We start from the raw sequence: 20,749 nt of genomic DNA on the forward strand, positions 1-20,749 counted from the left end.
ATAAAGGCACAGCACAAAATGACAGTCCTTTCCCTACATGCAGCTTTTATATAAGAAAATATAAAACAACTTCTGTCTTCATGCATGAACAGCATACACAAGTATTGGTTATCCCATCCCACCTCATCCAAGCCACAGATAAATATGCTACATAACCTACATGGACAGGTAACACAATTTCTGACACGAAATTGCAACTGCAAGGCCTGACTAAGCTCTGACCAAATTCAAGAGCAGCTTGCATTCCCAATAATGAATGCGCTCTAGGAGCCTAAGACTGAAACAAAAGCCCAAGTTCTAAAAGGAAATAACAGTGTACCAGACAAGCTAACCTGTAGGTCTAAGAGTTAATCAACTTTGTTGTTTGAACCAGATTCCTCAGGGAAGTCATGCAGAAGGCCTGCATCCCCAGAATTTCTATTTCTACAGTCAAGTAAGGGGAAGATCACCCCTTTTACTCAGGTTTGCAAGGCTGTCACACTCAGGGCAGCACCAGCTGTTGTGTTCCTCAATCTAACCCCATCTTATCCACTGATTCACATTTACTGAATTCAGAGGGGTATCTGGAAGAGAAAATCTGTCTTTGCCTGTCTTGTAGGTCGAGGGCAGGTGGAGAATCAAAGTCTTAAATTAAGCACTTCATTAAATCAAATGATATGGGCAATGCTATTTAGGCAGTCTGTTTCTGTGTGCTGGAGGCTGCAGAGAAGATCCCAGGACCTGAGGTCATGCTTTGGGGATGCAGACCTTGGTTTCCTCTGCATGGGAGGCTGTGTGCAGAATCCCTCCCCAGCTTGTCCAGTGCAAGCTGCGGGGTTAATACAAAAATGCCTTTAGTTACAGCTGAAATACAGCTTCTCTCCTCCTCATACAAGGGAGCCTGATCTCAGCTGAGGTCTAGAGACAGTAATGCGATATAAAGAGCACTGAAGTTACTTACATCTGTTCTTCCCACTTTTCTTCAAAGATATGTAATGCTCTCTTGTCAGGCTTGTTAACAGAAAAGATCAACATACTAAAAAAGCAAACAAAAAGCCTCAACTTCACAAGAAACTGCTTAAAATCCCTCTGAAACCATGCTTAATTAACTGTCTTTTGTCGTGTTGCATAAGTGACTTTTTTTTTTTAAATCTCTCTTAGTGGTTTCCACAGTTCTGTGCATGGCTGCCATCCCAATTTAATGACCTAGAATTATGTCTAATTGCTGTTCTATCCTCCTTTCCCACACCATGTGGGGCAAGGAACTTTTCTCATGACACCAGTGCCTTAAGTTTTTATGTTTTATATTGTCATTTTCACTCATATTCTTTTATGTCCTGATCTAAGGCCTCTTAAAATGAATCCGTTCCATACCATGGAAAGAGAAAGACTTGGAACATCTTGCAGTGAGAATACAGCTCCCCAAAGGACAGAGTTTCCCCAGGCTGTTAAGACATCTGCAAAGCAAGTGCCATCCAAATGAGGTGTCTAGACTCCTTGCACTCAGCAAGGGATAAGAGCATTTCCCAAGCATAGGGGGTGTGATTCTGAATGTTTGACATATGTTAGATAAATCATGCCCCCAAAATATTTTGGTTTTTTTTTCCTTTGATTGTCTTATAAAGGGTGAAGATGGATAACCATAACAGATGGATAACCATAACACAAGCACATACCCCAAATACAGGCTAAGCAGAGGGACATGGACCATATAGCAGATGTCTAAATTGTAACAGTTCTAGGATCTGAAGGAAGCTATGGTAAAAGGAAGCATCAGGGACAGAGATGGATAGAAAGAAGCAGAAGACCCTAGTGAAAAACACACCTAACCTCTCAAGTAGCTCAAACACTCCACATTAGGCATTAGGGAAAAAGTTTGTGTGTATGTGAGTGTTAGAGCAGCCTGGTTTACCTGCCTCTCATTAAGCAGTTTAGAAAACTTTTCAGGGTTCTGAGCTGAAACACTTGCTCTGCCAAAGCATAACCCTAGAATTGTGTCTTTTGGCATCAGAAGCATATGGACCATCAATTAAGCTACATTATTCCAGCACCTGAATATCCAGCAACTCCCAATTTTGTGCGTGTGCACATGCACACACACACACACACAGAGAAAAGCGCTAATTTTTCAGAAAGTGCTCTTTTTATTTTGACAAATTTAAACTGTCACATTTAGTTCCTATCTGAAAAGCAAGAGCTCGTGACAACCTGAACCTCTCTTTTTTTGACACCTCACACAGTAGAACTATATTCCACATATTTCCACTGCCGATGCAAAAGCACCAGCCCAGCCAGATGATTCCACGCCTGCCAGGCTCCAGAGCTGCTGAATTCACACTTCTCCTGGCCCCACATCATCAGTGCCTTTCCCTTGGACGCTGGCACTGCAAACCCAAAAGCCTTGGGAGAGAAGTGGTCCCCTCTGCAAATCCTCTCCTCCAGGGTCTGGTAGCTGGAGGGGAAATTAAAGTGTGGGAAGGCACCCCAGGGCCTCGCGGACAGTCCAGAAAAAATTGGATTTGTTACCCAGCGTGCAACAAGCCAGTAACTATTACACACCTGAAAGAGATGCTGGTTATTCTCTCCACAGCTCCGAAGAGGCTTGGCCTCCTCCCCACGGTAACAAGTGACAGGACAAAAGGACTGGCCTTAGGTTGCGCCAGCACAGGTTTAGGTTGGACATGAGGAGGAATTTCTCCACAGGAAGGATGATGTGACACTGGAATGGGCTGCTCAGGGAGGCAGTGGAGTCACCCGCCCCGAGGTGTGTAAGGAAAGGCTGGATGTGGGATTTGCTGCCACGGTTTGGTTTGACAAGGCCGTGTTCGCTCATCGATTGGTCTCGGAGCTCCTTTCCAACCCCACTGGCTCTTTGATTCTATGGTTTATTTCAGCGTTGCGCAAGCTCAGGTGCCGCCGGGTGGTGTAGCACAAATCCGGCGCGCCGACTATCACAGTTTTTACTGTCTATACAATTTACTGCGCACACAGTTTATCCCCAGCAGCGATCAGAACTCCCGGCTCCCCCAGGCCCCCCCCCGCCATGGCGCCCGGCCGACGTCACTTCCGGGGCGGCCCTGCCGGCCGCGCTCCCCATGGCGGCGGCGGGGGCTGCCGGGGCGGGCGGCGGCGCCTCGGCCGCGCTGGGCGACGGCGGCGCCATCGACTACTCGGTGCACGAGGCGTGGAACGAGGCCACCAACGTGTACCTGCTGGTGGTGCTGGCCAGCCTCGCCCTCCTCGTCTACGCGCGGCGGTGAGAGGAGGCCCGGGCGGGGCGGGGCGGGGCCCTCCCGTGAGGGGACACCTCTCACCGCCGCGCCCGCTCCTCCCGGCAGGAACAAGAGGAGGATCATGCGCATCTTCACCCTGCCCCCGGCCGCAGAGACGCCGCCCGAGCCCAACTTCTACGACAGCATGAAGAAGATCCGCCTGCGGCAGCAGCTGGAGATGTACTCCATCGGTAAGTCAGGGGGAAGAGGGGACTCCTGATGCCCGGCCCTGGGCACCGTGAGCCGGGGCTCTGCAGCAGCCAGGCCCCCGGGACAGCTGCCTGAGGAGCGAGGGAGCGGCTGTGCCATTATCCTAAAACAAATGTCAAAAGGAATCTCAGTCCCATGTTACACTTTGAAAGAGCTAGGAAGTTCCTGGATGTTTTCGAAACGTGGAGGGATTTGTAAAAGTTAAGAGGAAACATGAGTAAGACAACCACATCAACTGAAAATAAATGAAAGTTTTATTGCACCAACAAGTGTTGCTGCTCCCGTCTTACTGCTGAGGGTCAGGATGGAGGCAGGAAAGAGCCTCTGATATTCCAGTGGTCCAATTCAGAAAAACACATGACCTTGCTTCACATCTGCCCTACATGCATGCCTAGAGAAAATACGGCAAAACCCCCTTGGTGATCTGAAACTACCTTTTAAACGCAAAGACTTGACATAAAGATTCTTACACCAGGCCATTGCATTCTCTAGGAGCAAAATTGGATGTTCTTCCTATGGTGGAATGCCTGCTGGCATTCACTGATGGTGTTTGTAGCACTGCACACAACTCTTTGATCTCCCCTTGCCTTGCTAACCAGATTAATTTTGAAGTCAATGTAATTGTTGGCTTGTGGCTTGTGTATTGTGGAGGAGATGAGAGATGTGGACGTCAGCTTTGTGACTATTGAGTTGTTCAGGTCATCTGTAATAGAACATCTGAAGCCATAGCCTTTAATTTTATTTTTATTTTAATCAAAGGACCTGAATGGCATCATAGTTCTCTGCCATTGATTTGCTGACATTTGGCTGTGACTCTTGTCCAGCGTTTACAAGGCCACACTCCAAAGGTGAAGTTCCACATGATGACTGAAACTTCCCGCTTGTGTGGCTGAAATGACATTCTCTGACATGACATCTGTTTCTTAATTGCTGTCATAGTTATACAAACACATATATAAACATATATGTATACATATACACACATGTATGTATACATATATATACATGTATGCAATAATATAATAATAATAATAGTAATAATAATATAGAATAAATTGTATAATCAGTGTTGATTGGTGTTTCTTTTTTTCAGCAAGGAAGTATGAACAGCAGCAGCAGCAGCCACCAAAACAGACTGAAAGCGTACAGCTCTCAGTGGAATGAAGCCCACAGTTCTGTAGGAACTCAGGACATTATATCCAGTGCTGATTTTAAGAGTCAATGTGGAGCTATTTTCAATGCTTTTTAATTGACACATAGCTGAAGGCAAGGGGGAAAGGAAGGGGACTGTCCCTAAAACTTTGTCCTTAGCAGCTTTTCTCTGAGCCCTCGTGTGGTAAAGCGAGTGCCCACTGGAACACTGAGCATGAAAGTACCCAGCTTTCACAGGGCAGAGCTGCTCAGAGGAACCTGAGGGTACAGAAGTGCAGTCTTAGCAGGGTCTGAAATTATTTCTCTCTCTGCTGGCACCTTGGAAATCAGCTCCTGCGTTCTCATGCAACAGCACCCCAGAGAAAGCAAGGCAGTACCTATTTCTGCCTGGAAACCCTTGTGTTCCTTGATCATGAATTGTTGAATTTGCTGAATAGTCAGTGAGTGTGAATGAAGGCACTGTGGCTGTACTGCCAGGTGAAGGTGAACTGCTTTGAGAGCCCAGAGTGTCACTGGTGGTAGTGCAGAAACGTTCTGCTCTCTGTTTATTTGGGAGTTGTGTATGCAATACTGTGAACCTTTTCCAGAGAAAAGGACACACTTTGAGAAGGACACAGTGAACTACACGTCTGGAAGACACTTAAAGTCACTACTCTGATGTTAATAGTAAAGGTGGTTAGCTTAATTTAGTCAAATTGCTGTAAAGAATGGGTCTGTCTGTAAAAATCTGTATAAGCAGGTCACGGCTTATCCAGAAGAGACTCCACACTGCAGTTACTTTTTCTTTCTAGGTAAATCTCAAAATCAGTTAATTGAAAGGATTCTGCAGAAATTATTTTTTAATAAAAGCATCTAATAATGAAAACTACTTGAAGACATATCATGCTGTAATTCCTAAGGTTACACAACTTCAGTTGGCCAAGTGATGAATAAAAGCACAGGGCTGGGAGTTTATGTCCAGAGGTTTTCACCTGTTCTGTGCTGAAATAGATTAAGTCCGGAGCAGCGGGGAACACTACTGCTGTTAGATTTGGTTATTAAGAAACTTGGCTTTTAGCACCAAATTTTACTCTATTGACATGATCTGTACTTCAGCGTCTGTAGGAACTGTTAAAACGTGACCTGGGCCGAACTGAGGGCGGCAGAAGGCTTGGTGGGTTTGCCCCCATGAAAGGGCTCCTTTGGGTGAAGAGTGGCCCCCTGTGACAGCTTCCTCGCGTGTCACCGCGGGAAACAGCGGGGTCCCGAGGGCTGGCGGCCACGGGGAGCGGGGAGGGCTCACCGGGGGCTGCCGGTGCCTTCCCATGTTACTGTGCCCGTGTGCTGACCCCGCTCTGCAGCGCGTCCGCATCGCTCCGCGCGGTTTACAGAGATCCACGCCCGGCAGAGCTTCCCGGGCACGGGAAAAAACCTCTGGGTGGCATCCCCCTCCACCCCCCGGAAACGGCGCTGTTTCCCTGTGGAGCGACCTCACTTCCTCCCGCGCTTCCGTCTCCGGGACGCGCCGGCTCCCGCTGCTCCTGCTGCCGCCGCTGCCGCTGCCGCTGCTCGGAGGCCGGAGGCGCCCGCCGGGCGGTGAGTGGGGCCGAGCCCCGCCGCCCCGTCCGCGCCGAGGGCAGGGGAGGGGACGCCTCGCCAGGAGGGGGGCCGTGGCCAGGCGGGAAGGGGCCGCCCGAGGAGAAAGCACGCTCGGGGGCGGGGAAGGGGTGCTGGGGTCCGGCTGCATTCCCGGGGGAGGGCTGCGTCCCGCCGCGGGGCCGGGTGGGCTCTCCGTTCCGCCCTCCGTGGGAGCGCTCCCCGCGTGTGCCGTGCCCGGGCTCGCCGCAGCCATGTCCCGGCGCGGGGGCTGGTGGCTGTCCGGACAGCTGAGCCCACCCGCCTTCCTTCCCCCCGGCCCTGCCCACCCGGGCGGGGGATGGAGCCTTTCCAATGGCGCGTCTCCGGCGGCGCCGCCGCGCCCGGTGCGGCTCCGCTCGCTTCAGTGGAGCAGCGCGGCAGGGTGACCCCGCGCCTCGCCGCCTGCCCTGCACAGCCCTGTTTCGGGCCGCAGATTGTCATTTTCGGTTTGCCTCTCAGCTCAGCTGAAACTACCTTGGAAAGCTTAGAAATCTGGAGCAGCGTGCGGCTTCGTTTGTATTCACGGACATGGGGCAGTAGCACGAGCATCTCAGACTTACTTATCCAGAACAAAAAACTTGTAAGGAGAAGTACCAAAAGCAAAAAGTTTTCCAGGTTTTCCGTGCCTTTTGCATGTGTAAGGGTGTTCGAAGTATGCTGTTTGAGCCGTGAGAGAAAGGCAGGTCCCGGTTTGTTTTCCTGGCAAGTGCAGCCAGGGAAGTTCTGTCCCAGGGAAACTATACCCTGTTCTGCAGGAGGGTTTATCTTTTCAGCCCTACAGCACAAGAATGTGCTGGACAGAAGGTGTAGTCAGCGTTTGAAATTTTACCTCAAATGTCTGCACTGATTTTTACCCGTTAATTAGTGATTCTAAAAGCAAAGGCAGAGAGGGTAAAGAGACAATAGATTTTTTTTTTTTTTTTGGCATCCATTTTTAGTAGTCAAGCTTATAGGCATGCATGGGAGCAGATTCTCTGTTCATGCAGAATTTTGGATGTCTCAGATGGGGAAAGTTTATGACCTAACAAAAATTGGGCCAAAGTTATCTTCAGTTACATTTATTTTTGAGAATGCTGTACAGGGGGAACTGTTTCTAGCTTACCCAATACTGTTTGAAAAGCTATTATGATGTGTAGATTTAGTGGTGTCTGATCACATGAAGCATGTGAGGGAAGGCTTTCTAAGGAGTTAAAACTTTACATCTGTAGGGTACTGGAGAAAATCATTGACAAGTTGCTCTCAATTGTAACTCCAAAGTTTTTGAGACACTGAGCACTCTGTTTTCTCCATGTGAGCTGCTGAATGTCCGATCTTAGTAAATGCAGTCTTTGGATGGCATTACAACCATGACTCTATAATCTTATGTGAAAACTATAATCTTCTGCTAAGTGATGGAAAAGTCATCTCTCTCCTCGTAACCCCAAATGTGGCTGGCCAGGTTTTTTACGCAGTGCTGCGCAGAAGATCAAAGGCTTTTGGATAGAGCTGTATAAATTCTGTGACAAGGCTCAAGAGGGTCTTAAATATTTAAGCCATGAATATGTCTGTGTTTAAAGAAGACATTGTAAACTCTGAGGGCCTTGTAGTGAAAGTATCCTCCCGTGTGCCACGAGCATTTTGAGTTTCAGTCTGGTGTTACATGCCTGGATAGTATGAACTGGTATGTGCAGCCCAAGCCCAGATGAGAACGTGTCCTGCAGCAGCTGCCATGGTGCCTTATAGCCAGCCACAGGATTTAGGAATTTCATCAGAGTGATGCTCGAGTGGTCCTAAACTAGTTTTCAAACTTCCCTTCCAAAGTTGCCTGATGCATTGAGAAGACCAGCAGAGGAAGCCTTTGCTCTACCACTAGGTACTGCTGATGGCAGTAGAAGCTCTGAAAATTGGGGGAACATCCCAGTGCTTTTGTCTGAGGACTGTTTGCAGGGAATTGCTTCTTCAGTGCAAGGCAAAACTATTAATTGAGAATATTCTAACCAGTGATGAATCTTTCTGTAATTTATGTTTTGCACATATGATTAAGCAGCTTTGGCCAAAAGCCTGGTGACAGCACAGGGCTCTGGAATGTTTCCCTGTTGCCTGGGCAGTTTATTCATGTTAACTTACTTCCGTGAGCTTAATCGCTCCTTTTAAAGTCCTCCTGAACTCAGGAGTGCCTCTGCTATTGAGCAAGCTGAAATTATACACGCTGCAGAGAGAAAGGTGGGGATGTTGCAACTTGACATCTCTTTCGGAGGAATTGAGAAGATTTTGCCCCAGCCCTAATTTCTGCATTAAAGAGATTGAAAATTGTCACTGCGTGCCTTCTGTTGAACACGGAAGCAGCACATAGTTTGAAAACGTGTCATTAAATCCATGATGTCTTTGGCCTGTTATGCCTAAAGAGCAGCAGCAGTTGGAGGAGGCTTGCTGACAAAGTGGAGTCTTGGGTCATGGTTGCTTATGCTCCAGATCAGAACTAGTGATCAAAAGCCATTCCCTTTCCCCTCCAAGCACTTAAACTGTGTTTTAGTCATGGTGAGGAACCTGGCGTAGTCAGGTTTATTAGCGTAGTCACTCGAACAAAAGGCAGCCCTCGATCTTGTCCTTGAGACAGAGCTGCCTCTGAAGAGCAGAAGGTTTCAGTGCCTCAGGCCCTCGAGAATGGAGGTAAGCTCCTTCACTTTGCAGCCCCATATCTGCTGTGGCATAAGAGTTAAGGGCTGTGATCCAGTTATTTGTAGTCTAACAAGCTCCACCAGAAATTGGCATTGCCTGGGTCGAGGGGACTCCCTGCTGGCTGAGGGAGAGATATGAAGATGAGCAGAGGTACTGACTGCTGGCAGAACAGCCCAGAGCCAGCACAAATGTCTCATGAGAAATCTGACATCAGGGAGTGGAAATTGATGCTACTTCTTCTGTAACAGAGGGCAAGAAGACAGGAAAACAAAGTCATATGTACTGTTAGAAGCAAAAGCCTCATGATTTTTTTAGGCAGAAAAATCTTGCCTTAGTTACTTTCCCCCCAAGTCTCTGATAAAAAATGGCTGATAAAACTTTGCAGTGTTGAGCTGTCTCTGTGAAATCTGTGTTTGCATTGAAAAGACTAAGAACCTTTTTAAGAATGAAGGTGCTTTGCCTTATTTTTGCAAGGAATGTCTAAGCTTTGGGTGTTACTTTAATAAAAATAATTCCTGATCTTTTTATGGAATATCTAAACTCTGGGCGTTACTTTAATAAAAATAACTTCAAACTCCAAGATTAACAGAATTGCTAAAAGGAATTAGTTCTTAATATGAAAAACAATAAACTAACTTTGAAATTTCTGAACCAAGCCCTCAAAGGCAATTTGTGGCAAAACTCCAGGAAAAAAATCCCATTTTTATAAAATAGCTGTATATCTTCTTTCTCAATTATATCTAGGCAGTGCTTTGAAAAGTGATTCTCTCCTTGCAGATGCCTAGGAATGAGGTGTTTTAAGATAATTTGGTTTAATTTTAATCTAGCAGTAAAATGAATTAATCTTGAAAAAGGGATGTTCAAATTTGGGATTTACTGAAACTGTAGTCTGAGAAAATACTTTACATTTGCATATCTGAAGAAGAACCTAGATCCTGAGTCTGCAAAGGAGTAGTCCCCTTCAGTTTCTGCTAGGCTGTCAAACTTGCTGGAGCTGGTTTTGGACATCCATGATGTATAAAATGCACACATGGATCCACAGGTTGCTCCTGAGAAAGACCATGGTTTTGATAAGATAATAGCAACATTTGTCATTTTCGTAATGGAGTAGAGCAGGTATTTTGAAAAGACCCAGCCAACAGGAGGGCGGTATTACTTTCCAAAATATCCTTTGGATCATCTTGGAAACATGGTTTGTAATATGCTCTTGACTGACAACATGGGGTGCGAGGCGTAAATTCCTGAGCAGGAAAGATGTATGTGGGTTGTGCAATGGGAGACTCCATGTGATGTCGTTATTTATGGTGCTTCTCTCAGATGTCTTTCTGGGACTCAGACAGCTGCTGTGAACTTTACCCAGCACTGAGCACTAAGTATGTTTGAATGACTATTTTGCTGTTGCTTGGATCATGGTGATAAGCAGTACAGAGCCAGGTTCTGTGACACTGGTTGAAAGAGCAGAACTTTTACTGGTTGATGAAAACCTTGCAGGGGGAAAATAGTAAGATTATCATCTTCCATAGCTTTGGTTGGTGGACATGAGGGAGTGATAGTTGAAAGCAACCCATTTCCTTCTGCTGTAATATGGAAGGAAGGGTGGACTGACATAAGAGGAAGAGTTGCTTTTCCTTTTCAGGGAATGGTCGGAAGGATAGAGGCAGAGGTGCAGGTTTTTCATTCTTACCTCTTTTCTTCGTGACTGTGTTGTTAAACGGTGGCAACCATTGTTTGCAGGAACTTTTCCATGCTTTAGTAAAGAGCTGTGAGTTGTCATGCCTTTTGATATGTGGCAGTGCTGTTGTTAAACAGATCCAAATCTACAGTCAGATAAGGCTTGGAATAATTGATGTTTTTAGCTCAGCTAAATAACTGAGTTCACATGATCTGTTAGTGGCCAGCGGGTTTTTTCTTAGGCAAAGTATGTACTGCTTGTATTGTACATTTATTTAAAGCTAATTTTATCACAACAGATTAAGAATTCTAGCAACCAAAAATACCTTAGTTGAGTCTGTTATAGAAGTCTCCTTACCCAAAGTCTATTTCTGTGTGTGACAAACAGAAAATATCACTTTTTGAGTTCTTAGTCAGTAATGACCCCAAAATGGTGAAAGCATTGCACTCTGTGCCTCTGAGATTACTTTTGCCACTGCTGATGGGAGAATTGTTCTGTATCATTATTGTCTTCCCTTTCAACCTCAGCAGATTCTGGAATGCCAAATGCAAACCACTTGCTGGCTGATCAGAGGTCCTGGCGGTGCTGGTATGGCAGTGCTCTGAACCTTGTGGCTTGGACCACTCTTTGAGTATTGCCTAAGAGCACTGTACAAGTACCCAGCTCAGTATATTGTCTTTACACACGTGAGGCAGAAGAAAATGTTTATGGCCTCTTGGAAAGAAAGTGTCAAGATCCATGCTCTGAAACAGAGTTTCTAAGATCACTATTAGTAATTAAACATCATGGAGAGGTCCTTGAGAAATATGTGAAAGGATAATTTTACTGCCATTATGAGACCTATCACTTTATTGACTAATCAGTCTCTGATACTCAAAAAGAGAAAAAGGTTGCATGTGTTTGGATTATTTAATGAGGTAGCTGTTGACAAAGTGGTGCCTGTTACTAGTTGTGTTAATGCTGTTTTGATCATTAAAGAACTCCATTTGTTTCTGGACCATAAAGCTGGAACAGGCTTTTTCTCTCACCCTCTTGCTTGCCTGAAGGTTGTTCCAAAGAGACATGAAATGGTGTAATTTTCATTTTGGTTGAGGCAAAGAAGTATTCTCTTACCATAACTCACCAGTTCCAAGCCCGTAATCACAACATTTGTGGTAAAACAGTGATGACTGTGTGGTATTTCTCACAGATGCTCTAAAAACTCTGTCATCTCCTTGGGAGGCCGTCTTCCCATGAGATACCAGCCTTTCTCTCTTCCTTTCCTGAAGACTTTTGGACTGAGGACCTGTGGAGTCCAAAGTTTTAGCTTTAGTTTTAGGCTTGGAGACTGAAAGCAAGTAATGACTGAAAGCAGGACTGTGTTTCAGAGACACAAGAGGATCCAGAATGTCAAGTGTGCTTTAAAAGTCTCTCTTTCTTGTCTGCTGCTTGCAAATATATTTCTTTTTCCCCACCAAGCTTTTGTTGAATGAAGGTGTGGCTTTATACCTTGATGCATGTTGCATACACTGTATGAGCAGAAACAGCAGAGAGCACTGGAGCTTTAATAAGTACTTGTCATAATAATCATGATGAATGTGCCATGAGCTCATCCATAAGGAACAAAAGTAGCAACATAGGCTAAAGTTATTGCGCAGGGGAACCTGCAGCCCACAAGAACATCAGCCAAGAGCAAAATGGGATTGGTGTTGCATGGTTGGGCCCTGTTGTTTTTCATTCAGGCATGGAAACGAGAGGGCATTTCTTTGGTCAGAGAAGTTCCTGTACAGCCCCTAAAAAGCTAAGCATAGTATGCCTGTTGTCTGTTCTAAGTAAATTTATCAGAATCTTGAAGGTGAGGTTCAAAGTGCACAACATAGAGCAAAACATCTTGCTTGTAAGGGTGGCAGCCCTGGAGTGGAAAACGTCATAAAATAGAGCTTGCAAGATCTAGAAGAGGGTAGGGCCTTCTGAAATCTTAATGGAGCTGCCAATTTTCCTGCAGATCCCAGAAATGCAGCTTAAAGAAACGTTGCTAGATATCTGATAGAAGTTGCTAAATATTGCCTTAAAGCTCCTTGGACTGTGCTCCTGTCTTGTCACAGGGCATAGTGTGGCATGAAAATTTATGGTGTAAGGCAGGCAGGAGCTCTTGGAAGGGGAACAGAGGTAGTTAATGGCAATGCTAGTTCCCATAGTGCAAGAACAAAGGGATATTTAAATGACGTTAGGCATAAATACACCGCACAATATTACCAAGGGCAAAAGTTTAGTCGGATTCCAAGCAGGCTTGGGCACTTATATATATAATGACAATGTCCAGAGTTGCTGTAAATAGGATTAAAAATAAATTAAGCACATAAACCTTCATGCTAATTGATGAGGTCAGGAAGGAATTTCCCTTTTGGGGGAATTACATCATAATTCACTACCTGAGCTGTTCCACCTTCTGAAGCATCTGGTCCTGATCATAGGAGGCAGGATTCTCAAACAAATAGACCAGCAGTCTGACTTGTCGTGCCAGTGCTTAGCTTACCCTGCCTGGTTAGGATTTTGTTGAAAGGGTTTGAGACGCATATATATATATTTTTTAGGGTTTTCTGAGGCCACCTGTGCTGCAGTGTATGTCTGCTTTTCCAGATTCCCATTGGTGAAAGAGGACAGCTGTTGTCCAAGTGCTTTTAATGAATCCTGAGAATTGCCTGCTGACATGTGACATGTCAGCATCAGCCCACATAGAGATGGAAGTGATGGGCTCATAAGGCATTGCTGTGTTGCTCCATAGATTCAAAGGTAGCTCCATGAGCAGCTGAACTAGTAAAGATAAGACTTTCCTGCAGCTTTCTTGGTTTTGGTGGCACTGCAGTACCTTACACATCTTTCCTTCTTTCTCTCTTTTCATTACACAGTAGTGCTGTTAGCATCCCAACAGCACAGTGCCCGAGCAGCTTCTCATTGCCTTGTAGTTAGTTCTTGGGTATATTTAATCAAAACACGCTGTTTCCCCGTGTTTCTCAGGAGGCTGCTTTGGTTGCTTACTTTGCAAGTCTGCTGTAGGAATTGAGCAGCTCTGAAATCTCTACGCTTTGCATGAGATTAGGTTGAAATTTGCTTTATATTTCTGTGCATGGGACAATCAGTGTGGTTGTATAACCATTGTTTCTTTGGGAAACAAGGAACACTCAGTCTTGCAAGCAAGTTACTGTAGAATATTTTTTCTCTCGAAGCAATTAGGTGCATGAAGAGTTACACCAAATAATTGAGGCATGTGTACTTTTAAAACATGAACTGTTTAATCTTTTAAGATTTTCCCCAAGGTATAAGGGGAAGGCTTCCTTGCCAAAATACTGTAATTGAGTTAACATTCTGGGAGGTTTCTGTGTTTTGTTACTGAGCTACAAAGCTTCAGAACTTCTGTTACTGAGCTTCTGCTAGTGTTGGAAGGAAGGAAGGAAGATCAAAGTTAGAAGTACCAGCCTGCCAGTAAATTGTCTGTTCAAAAGAAAACTGAAAATTCCTTGATTGTTTCAGGTGGCAGCCAGCATCTGATCTTTTTGACAATTATCAACCTTTTCCTGCAGTTGTCTTTCTACATGCATCAGTGAGCAGCCTGGATGTCTTGTAGTCTGTATGGTGTGTATGCTGACTGTAGACATCTGATTAACAAGTTAGGATGTCAATAATACATTGAATTACTTGTCCTTAGTTAGTTTCTGCTGCTCAGAGGGAATGTAGAGTTATGATGAGTATGGAACAGTAAAATGATGGTTTCTGTTTTTTGTATACAGTGATTATCATGATAAAAGATTAAGAATCACCATGGTGTAAAATAATTGGATGGTATATATATTATAAGGTATATATATTATAAAATAATTCTATTTTATAGTCCTGACAGATGGACATTTGTGGCTTCCTCAGCTTTAGTGCTTTTGAAAGCTTTTAAGCTCTTGAAATCTGTGATAGTTACCTTTCCTGAGAAGGCAGTAGCATGTCTCTGTAGCAGGCGTGATCACTGAGGCCCAAACTTTCAGGACTGTTTGCCTTCTAAGCACTTTTGAGGGTAAGGACTTAATCAAGAGTTCAGAACTGGGGGAATATGTATTTTTCTTTGACCTGTAATCCCAGCACAGCAAATACATTTCTGTCCAGTTACTTAAAAGCTGTTTTTTCTGCAATACCCAAAGCACTCTCAGAGGGCTTCTTGCTTTGACTGTCTAAGGCTCAGTTATCATCTCGACTGTGTTGTGCAAGAAGCAAAGCCAAAGCTTTATGCTCTGGTGGGACCCTGTCCGTACAGCTGTCCCTCATTTCTGCCGTAAGAAAGCCAAAATGAGCCCTGTTTCACTGGGAGGAGCTGGGGAAGGACTATGCTGCCTTTCTGATTCATGCATATGATGCATACTGCTGTCAAGTGTTTTTGCAGAATAAAAAAGGATTTTAGATGGGATGTGGAATTCTAAGAAGTTAAGGTGATAGCTGATAAGATATAGGGTCTGCTCTGCTTCTGGTACAAAGAGGCTTTGATGCTAATGTTTATTTAAAGGTGGCCTTAACCCTAAAAGGGAGAGATAAAATTGCTTTCGTGCTTCTGTTTCACTGAGAGCTGGCTGGCAGAATGATTTTGGTGCCTGCTTATCTGCCCTGAAGGCTTCATGGCTGGGGAGACTGCAGAAATAATTCTCCTGTACCCCCTCATTCAGCATTCAGGCAAAACTGTAAGGCAGGCAGATGGTTTAAGCTGCATCTTTGGACACAAGACGGCTGTGTCTCCATTTTGCAGATGAGTCACCCCTTTGCTGTTTTGTTGTTAGACTCCAAACAGTGCTGCTCTTGGCTTTGGGCCTGCTTGATCCCAAGTTTTGGATGGCAGAAACGAATAGACGAGTTCCCTCCACCCCAACACCGAATTTTAGGCCTTTGTCACATTGTAGCTAAGCTGCTGTAATGCAGAGAAAGCTTTGTCTTCTCTTGTATCTGATAAGTGTATAAAAACAAACTGTGAGCTGTGGAAGTTGTGTAGGTTAGGGAGCAAGTGGGAAAAGTAGAGGAAAGGCTTACTTACATCTTTGTTTTTCATCTAGCTTGTGGGCTAGAGCTTTACTTGGACAAATGAGTCCTGGGTAAAGATAACTGGCATTGTTTTCAGTAGCGGGTAAGTCAGCAGATGGGTCAGCAGTTTCTTTTAGTTGAGCTGGCTGCCGCAGACTAGTTCTGCAAGCTTGGCACCCGATAATATTTTCCACAGTATGTAAGGCTAGCTGGTACAGGATTTCTCTTGCTCATCATGTCAGGATCAGAGGTGCAGATCGGGAGATTGCATTGGTTACCGCATCTGTGGCACGCGATGTTTTGCCAAACTAGGTTTGTGAGCTTTGCACTTGTGAAAGGAACTGTGATTTCCTAAAAGGAACTTGAATGAAAGTTGGGATTTTATTAAAGACACAGAGGCATATTATTATTCATCTTTCATTGCTTCATCCCTGTGATGTTTCCTGTTTTGCTTCTTGAGATACAGGTGTCATGATGAGGAGCTTCTCAGAAACAGAAGTGGATGATGAGTGGAGATGAAGAAATCATACATTTAAGAAGTTGGCTCAAGTTTCCGTTACAGGCATGGAAAGTTTCTGAGACCAAGCCATGTGAGAAGAACATGAGTAAAGAAGAGGGACATGTAGACCCAGACTTTCTAGAAGGGATTGCAGGATTTGAGAGGACGCTGCACAAACGTCACGTAGTTTTCTTGCTTATTCATTTACCTGCACCCCTGAACTGTAATACTTTGCTTGCATGTCTGTTTGGAAGTTGAAAAATCCCCTCACATCTGTGTCTTTAATATAATCATGGCTTCAAGCTTGTTTTAGGAAGAGCAGAACATCGCTGTAGTTTTTATTTGTGGATGAGATAGCTGCTGCTTTGTACTTGAAATCAATTTGAGATTTTTTTTTGTTGAAACATACATTGAATATGGAAAAGTTCAGACCATTACAAAATAGGAAGTATGGGATTTTGCTTACATTTAATAAACAGCCTTTGCATAGAAAGTTTGATGACAGGTGCATAGGTAAAAGAAAAAAAATATATAATGCCAGCCCTCTAATTTGAGTAACCTTTTAATGTATTGTTCTTATGGTGTCCTTAGACGTCAGAATCAAATATTAATCAATTTTATCTTTTCTATCTGACTGTTAGTTGGAAAAATATTCTAGGTAAGATTTCTTGCCAGGATTGTGAGGTTATAAGTGCAGATTACTTAGTATTGAGTTAGAAGAGAGCTTTTTGGAGAGAGAGTTTTTTAAACATCTTGGCTGTTCTACGAAATATCTCAAAGGAAATACTAGCCATGCAGTCCAACAATTTAATGATGCTGTGAACAGACTTGATTGTAGTAAGTCTCTGATATAAAGTTATTAAGACTTTGACGTGTATGTATTTAAAATTTAAAAAGTAAATGTATTTTCCTGTATTGGTATTGCTGGTAGAGGCAGGCAAAGAACATCTTTATTTTTCTTACAAACTCCTATCTGGTGCATTATTCTTAATAAAAGGCTATAGTTATTTTTGTATACTGACTGAATATTTGGCCTTTAAGAGTATATAATTAGATGGAAGAGTAAAAGCAGTTGTTAAAGGACTGGGTTTTTCTAATGAAAATAGTTTGAAATCATATAATTTTAGTTTCTTCCGAATAGATGTGATTAGTGTGTTGGAAATAGTTTTACGGCGGATATAAGAGGAACAGTTGAGAGACAGTGGCTGAGAATGTGTCCAGCTATTTTTGTAGCTAACAGTTATATTTTTTCAATCTCTTTACTTAGATATTTCCATATAATCGAACTGCTGCATCACAATGGGATACAAAAACTATTTGCACTTTATAATATTTACATTTTAAAATAGGTTTTGTTGTACTAATTGATTAGTAAATTGCAATGATTGTGAGAAAATCCTAGCCTATTTTATTACTTTGCTAGAAATTTGAATATGGGATAGTATTGTCTGTATCATAAGAATGTTTTCATGGATTTTTAGCTACTGAAATCAATAAACTTTAGCTACTGTTGTTGACTGGAACAAGTAAATCTGCACATTTGTTTTCTTCGTGTTACCTGTACCTCTGTGTTCACCTAGTGTTTCTCCCAGCATTACTCCTTTCATGGTGTTTGCCCATGAGGCACATTCAGTGTGGGTTCCTGCGTGTTCTTATGGAAGACTTTCTTGAGGAACTGTGCATTCGAGTTTGTGCAGTTACTCTGTTTTCTGAATAAACCTTAGAGAATCTTAATCAAAATAGAATCCCAGGGTTAGAGTAGCCGGTGGATCGGTTTGTAATTACTTTCAAATTTTAAATAGATTTTTCAGTAATTAATGATAGTGTTTTAAAGTAGATGGAGAGTAGTCTTATGCAAATTTCACATTTGATCAGTGCACCAGCATATCCCAGATGGAAAGTACATTAGTGAACAATGTAGTCCAGGTTCTGGGTTACTTTAGAGAATGAAAAATTCTCTTTGCTTAATTGAGAAATTTTTAAAATTGAAAAGGATTATTTCTCTTGTAAAACCATACAAGAGAACAACCATGTACTTTGAATCTGAAAGAAACAAACTTGTAATATAGCCCAAATTTATTGTAATCTATTTAGTTGTTAGTATTAAATTAAGTGATTAAGGTATCTTCATGTCTGCTGAAGTTTTAAAGAAAAAATCAACTTGTGAAAGATATCTGGTTAAAGGCTTGGGGACAGTGTTGATCGAAATATTAAGCCCATTTTGGGAGTAACATATTCCACAGTTTCTGAGCAACTCTTTTCCTCACATAATTTTATTAATTTGATTTAATTAAATAACTGCTTAATTCAAAGTGGAGAAACTGATTGATAGTTGAAGAAATGGCATAATTAATTTTCCCCCTTTTAATTTATGTGTAGAAGAGATGGAAGAGGAAATGATTTATATGACTTCTGAAGATCATGGTGACAAGAAATCATTTTATTTTTATAGATTCCTTGATTACTCCCTTAAAGGAAAAAATACTTTATATTCTTTTTTCCTGTGTATTCAGTGTTCTTTATTTTTATGGTTATCTACTTGCTCATTTGTTTTATGGATAACAGTAGGTAAATTTTCCTTATCAGTATGACAGAGGTCCCTTGGTCCCTTCCAGGTCTTGCAAGAAATGTGCTCTGCAAATGTTCTTCCATGTTTCAGAGGACTCTTGACACAATGTGATTGTCATGCGTGGCTGCCATAGACTTAATTTTAGTTATTTTGGGGAGTTGTTTTCTCCTTTTCTGCTTGATTTTTTCAGCTAATTCTAGAATTTGCACTCTTCCTTGGAATGGTGTGGCTCTTCTCACAGTCCTTGTGTGGAGTAGAGAGGTCTGTGTCAGTGCTGTGCCACTCCCATTGTTGGGTTGGTCACTTTCTGCCAGGGGGGTACATAGTCTAGAGAAGTCCCATGGTGCACATGGTGGGCATGGTGTGCCATGGTGGGCACAGCAGGATCCTGCCATGGCTGGCTCTGATTCTCACACCAGAATGCAGGGAAGAGGGGGGGTTCCTCATGGAATCCTCTTTGCTATTCCTGACCTCTTGGCAGCATCCATTCTGTCTTTTCTCCTCTGGGCAGCCATCAGGCTGCTGAAATGTGTCACTGTCATCATTAAGGCTTAGCTGAGAACACCTTTTCCTGAGGATGAGGCACAGGAGCCACTGGCCCTGTTGGCTGGTGCCAAGTACTCAAACACTGTCTGCTGCCTAGTAACTGCCTCTTCCCTACAGCCTGTGTGTCAGGCAGAGAAACTTTAGATGTTCAAGCTCTCTTGGAAGATGAATACGCTCATCAGTCTATGTGTCCTGTTATCTTGCCCAAACCTTTAGGAACACTCTTTGTGCTCCACCTGGACATTGGCACTGGACCACTGGGTTTGCTCCCCAGCCTTGCATGAGACATAAAGCCTAACTTTACTTGACCTGCTTCATATGACCACACCCCCTTAGTAAGTCCTCTTGGAGGTGTTTGTAAGCCAAGAACCCAGCTGTGGGACACTCTTTGGCCCGTTGCATTGACAGTGATTTAATCTGTTGGCCACTTCTTTGCTTCAGCACTGTTGTCAACCTATGGTGAAGCTACCAGGACATTAATGCTGCCTGGTAGGTGGAACTCAAGGTATTTGCTTCACCATCATGCTCCTCATGCCTCTAGCAGCAAAGGCTGCAGGAGACAGATGTGGGCTATTACAGGGACTCAAGAACAGAGATCAGCAGCTATTGGACTTTGAGGGGGAAACAGGCCTATTAGCTGGCAAATGTCATGCTTTGCATGATCACCAGCCTCCTGGTGTAATATTTGGCTTTCACTCTTGTGAAATGAAGCCGAGGGTCACAGCTTTCATTGCGGTTTCCCCCTTTATACCTCTATTACTGCAATGCTCATAGGAAAAAACCCCAACATTATCATTGCCAGAGTGTACTGGCCTCATCTGCTTCCTTTTACCTCCATAAGATAAAACATAAGAGGTCAACACCTCTGTGAGTGTCGTCCCTCCTCTGGTTATACCCCTGATCCTTTCCTCCTTTGGACATTCAGCCAGCTCCTTTCAGCAGTGCTTGGTCTTCTGTCCTGTGGGCTACACCGATTTTGGAGGTTGGCAGTGAGAGCCAGCCGGTGTGGTTTGGCATGTTGATAGCTACTCACTCACTCCAGCTCTCTTTGAAGAGAGGGGGTTGCTGGACTCAAGGGAGCTCCGGCCATCTCTTCTGGCTCAAACAGAAGGCTCCACAGTGGTTGTTCTCTGAAACCCAAACTGAAATGGAAATGGCAGGCAATCTGGGGCTGGACGTGTCAGGTTTCTTTTATCTGAAAAATTTGCATTGTTGACTTGGCAACCACACTCTGGCTTTTCACCAAGGGCATCTTTGCATAAGCCTCTGAATTTTCAAAACGCATATTTTTGGATTGCCACAGCAGGGTTTCATGGGCAGTTTTTATGTTCTGTGTAAAGTCAGTACAGGTCCATTAGTACTTCAGGATAATGCTCCTCGAGTTGTCAGCAAGGAGTACTGTAGTACTGTGCCCATGCTAATTGGTTTTTTTTTGGCTGTGGGTCTGGGAAGGGGAAGATTAGGCACAGAGTGGCTCAGAACAGCAGCTCACCCTTCTCCTTGGTCTGAGTATGGCTATGAGTACGCTCTAGTCTCCAGTCAAT

The 20,749-nt window shown here is 43.8% G+C and overlaps 2 protein-coding genes across 4 annotated transcripts in view; both read left to right on the forward strand.

The window, feature by feature from the left end:
• The first annotated feature begins 3,069 nt into the window (after nucleotides 1-3,069).
• Nucleotides 3,070-17,103, forward strand: SMIM19 (small integral membrane protein 19). 3 transcript variants are annotated; one of them, XM_083861358.1, is made up of 3 exons: nucleotides 3,070-3,235; nucleotides 3,318-3,442; nucleotides 16,058-17,103. In XM_083861358.1, exons 1-3 carry the CDS (start codon nucleotides 3,075-3,077, stop codon nucleotides 16,108-16,110), a joined length of 339 nt encoding a protein of 112 aa, XP_083717484.1. In that variant the 5' UTR covers nucleotides 3,070-3,074; the 3' UTR covers nucleotides 16,111-17,103. The 3 variants fall into 3 exon arrangements, with proteins under 3 accessions (XP_083717484.1, XP_083717483.1, XP_083717482.1); XM_083861357.1 differs by lacking the exon at nucleotides 16,058-17,103 and adding an exon at nucleotides 4,555-5,491; XM_083861356.1 differs by lacking the exon at nucleotides 16,058-17,103 and adding an exon at nucleotides 3,954-4,527.
• SLC20A2 (solute carrier family 20 member 2) overlaps nucleotides 6,124-20,749 on the forward strand; it is a 57,140-nt gene continuing 42,514 nt past the window's right edge. Inside the window, exon 1 of the mRNA XM_083861353.1 lies at nucleotides 6,124-6,188. The gene's annotated coding sequence lies outside the window, so the exon portion shown is untranslated. The remainder of the gene's footprint in view (nucleotides 6,189-20,749) is intronic.

The sequence above is a fragment of the Zosterops lateralis genome, assembly GCF_965231275.1.
Source record: "Zosterops lateralis genome assembly, chromosome: 5".
NCBI lineage: Eukaryota > Metazoa > Chordata > Aves > Passeriformes > Zosteropidae > Zosterops > Zosterops lateralis.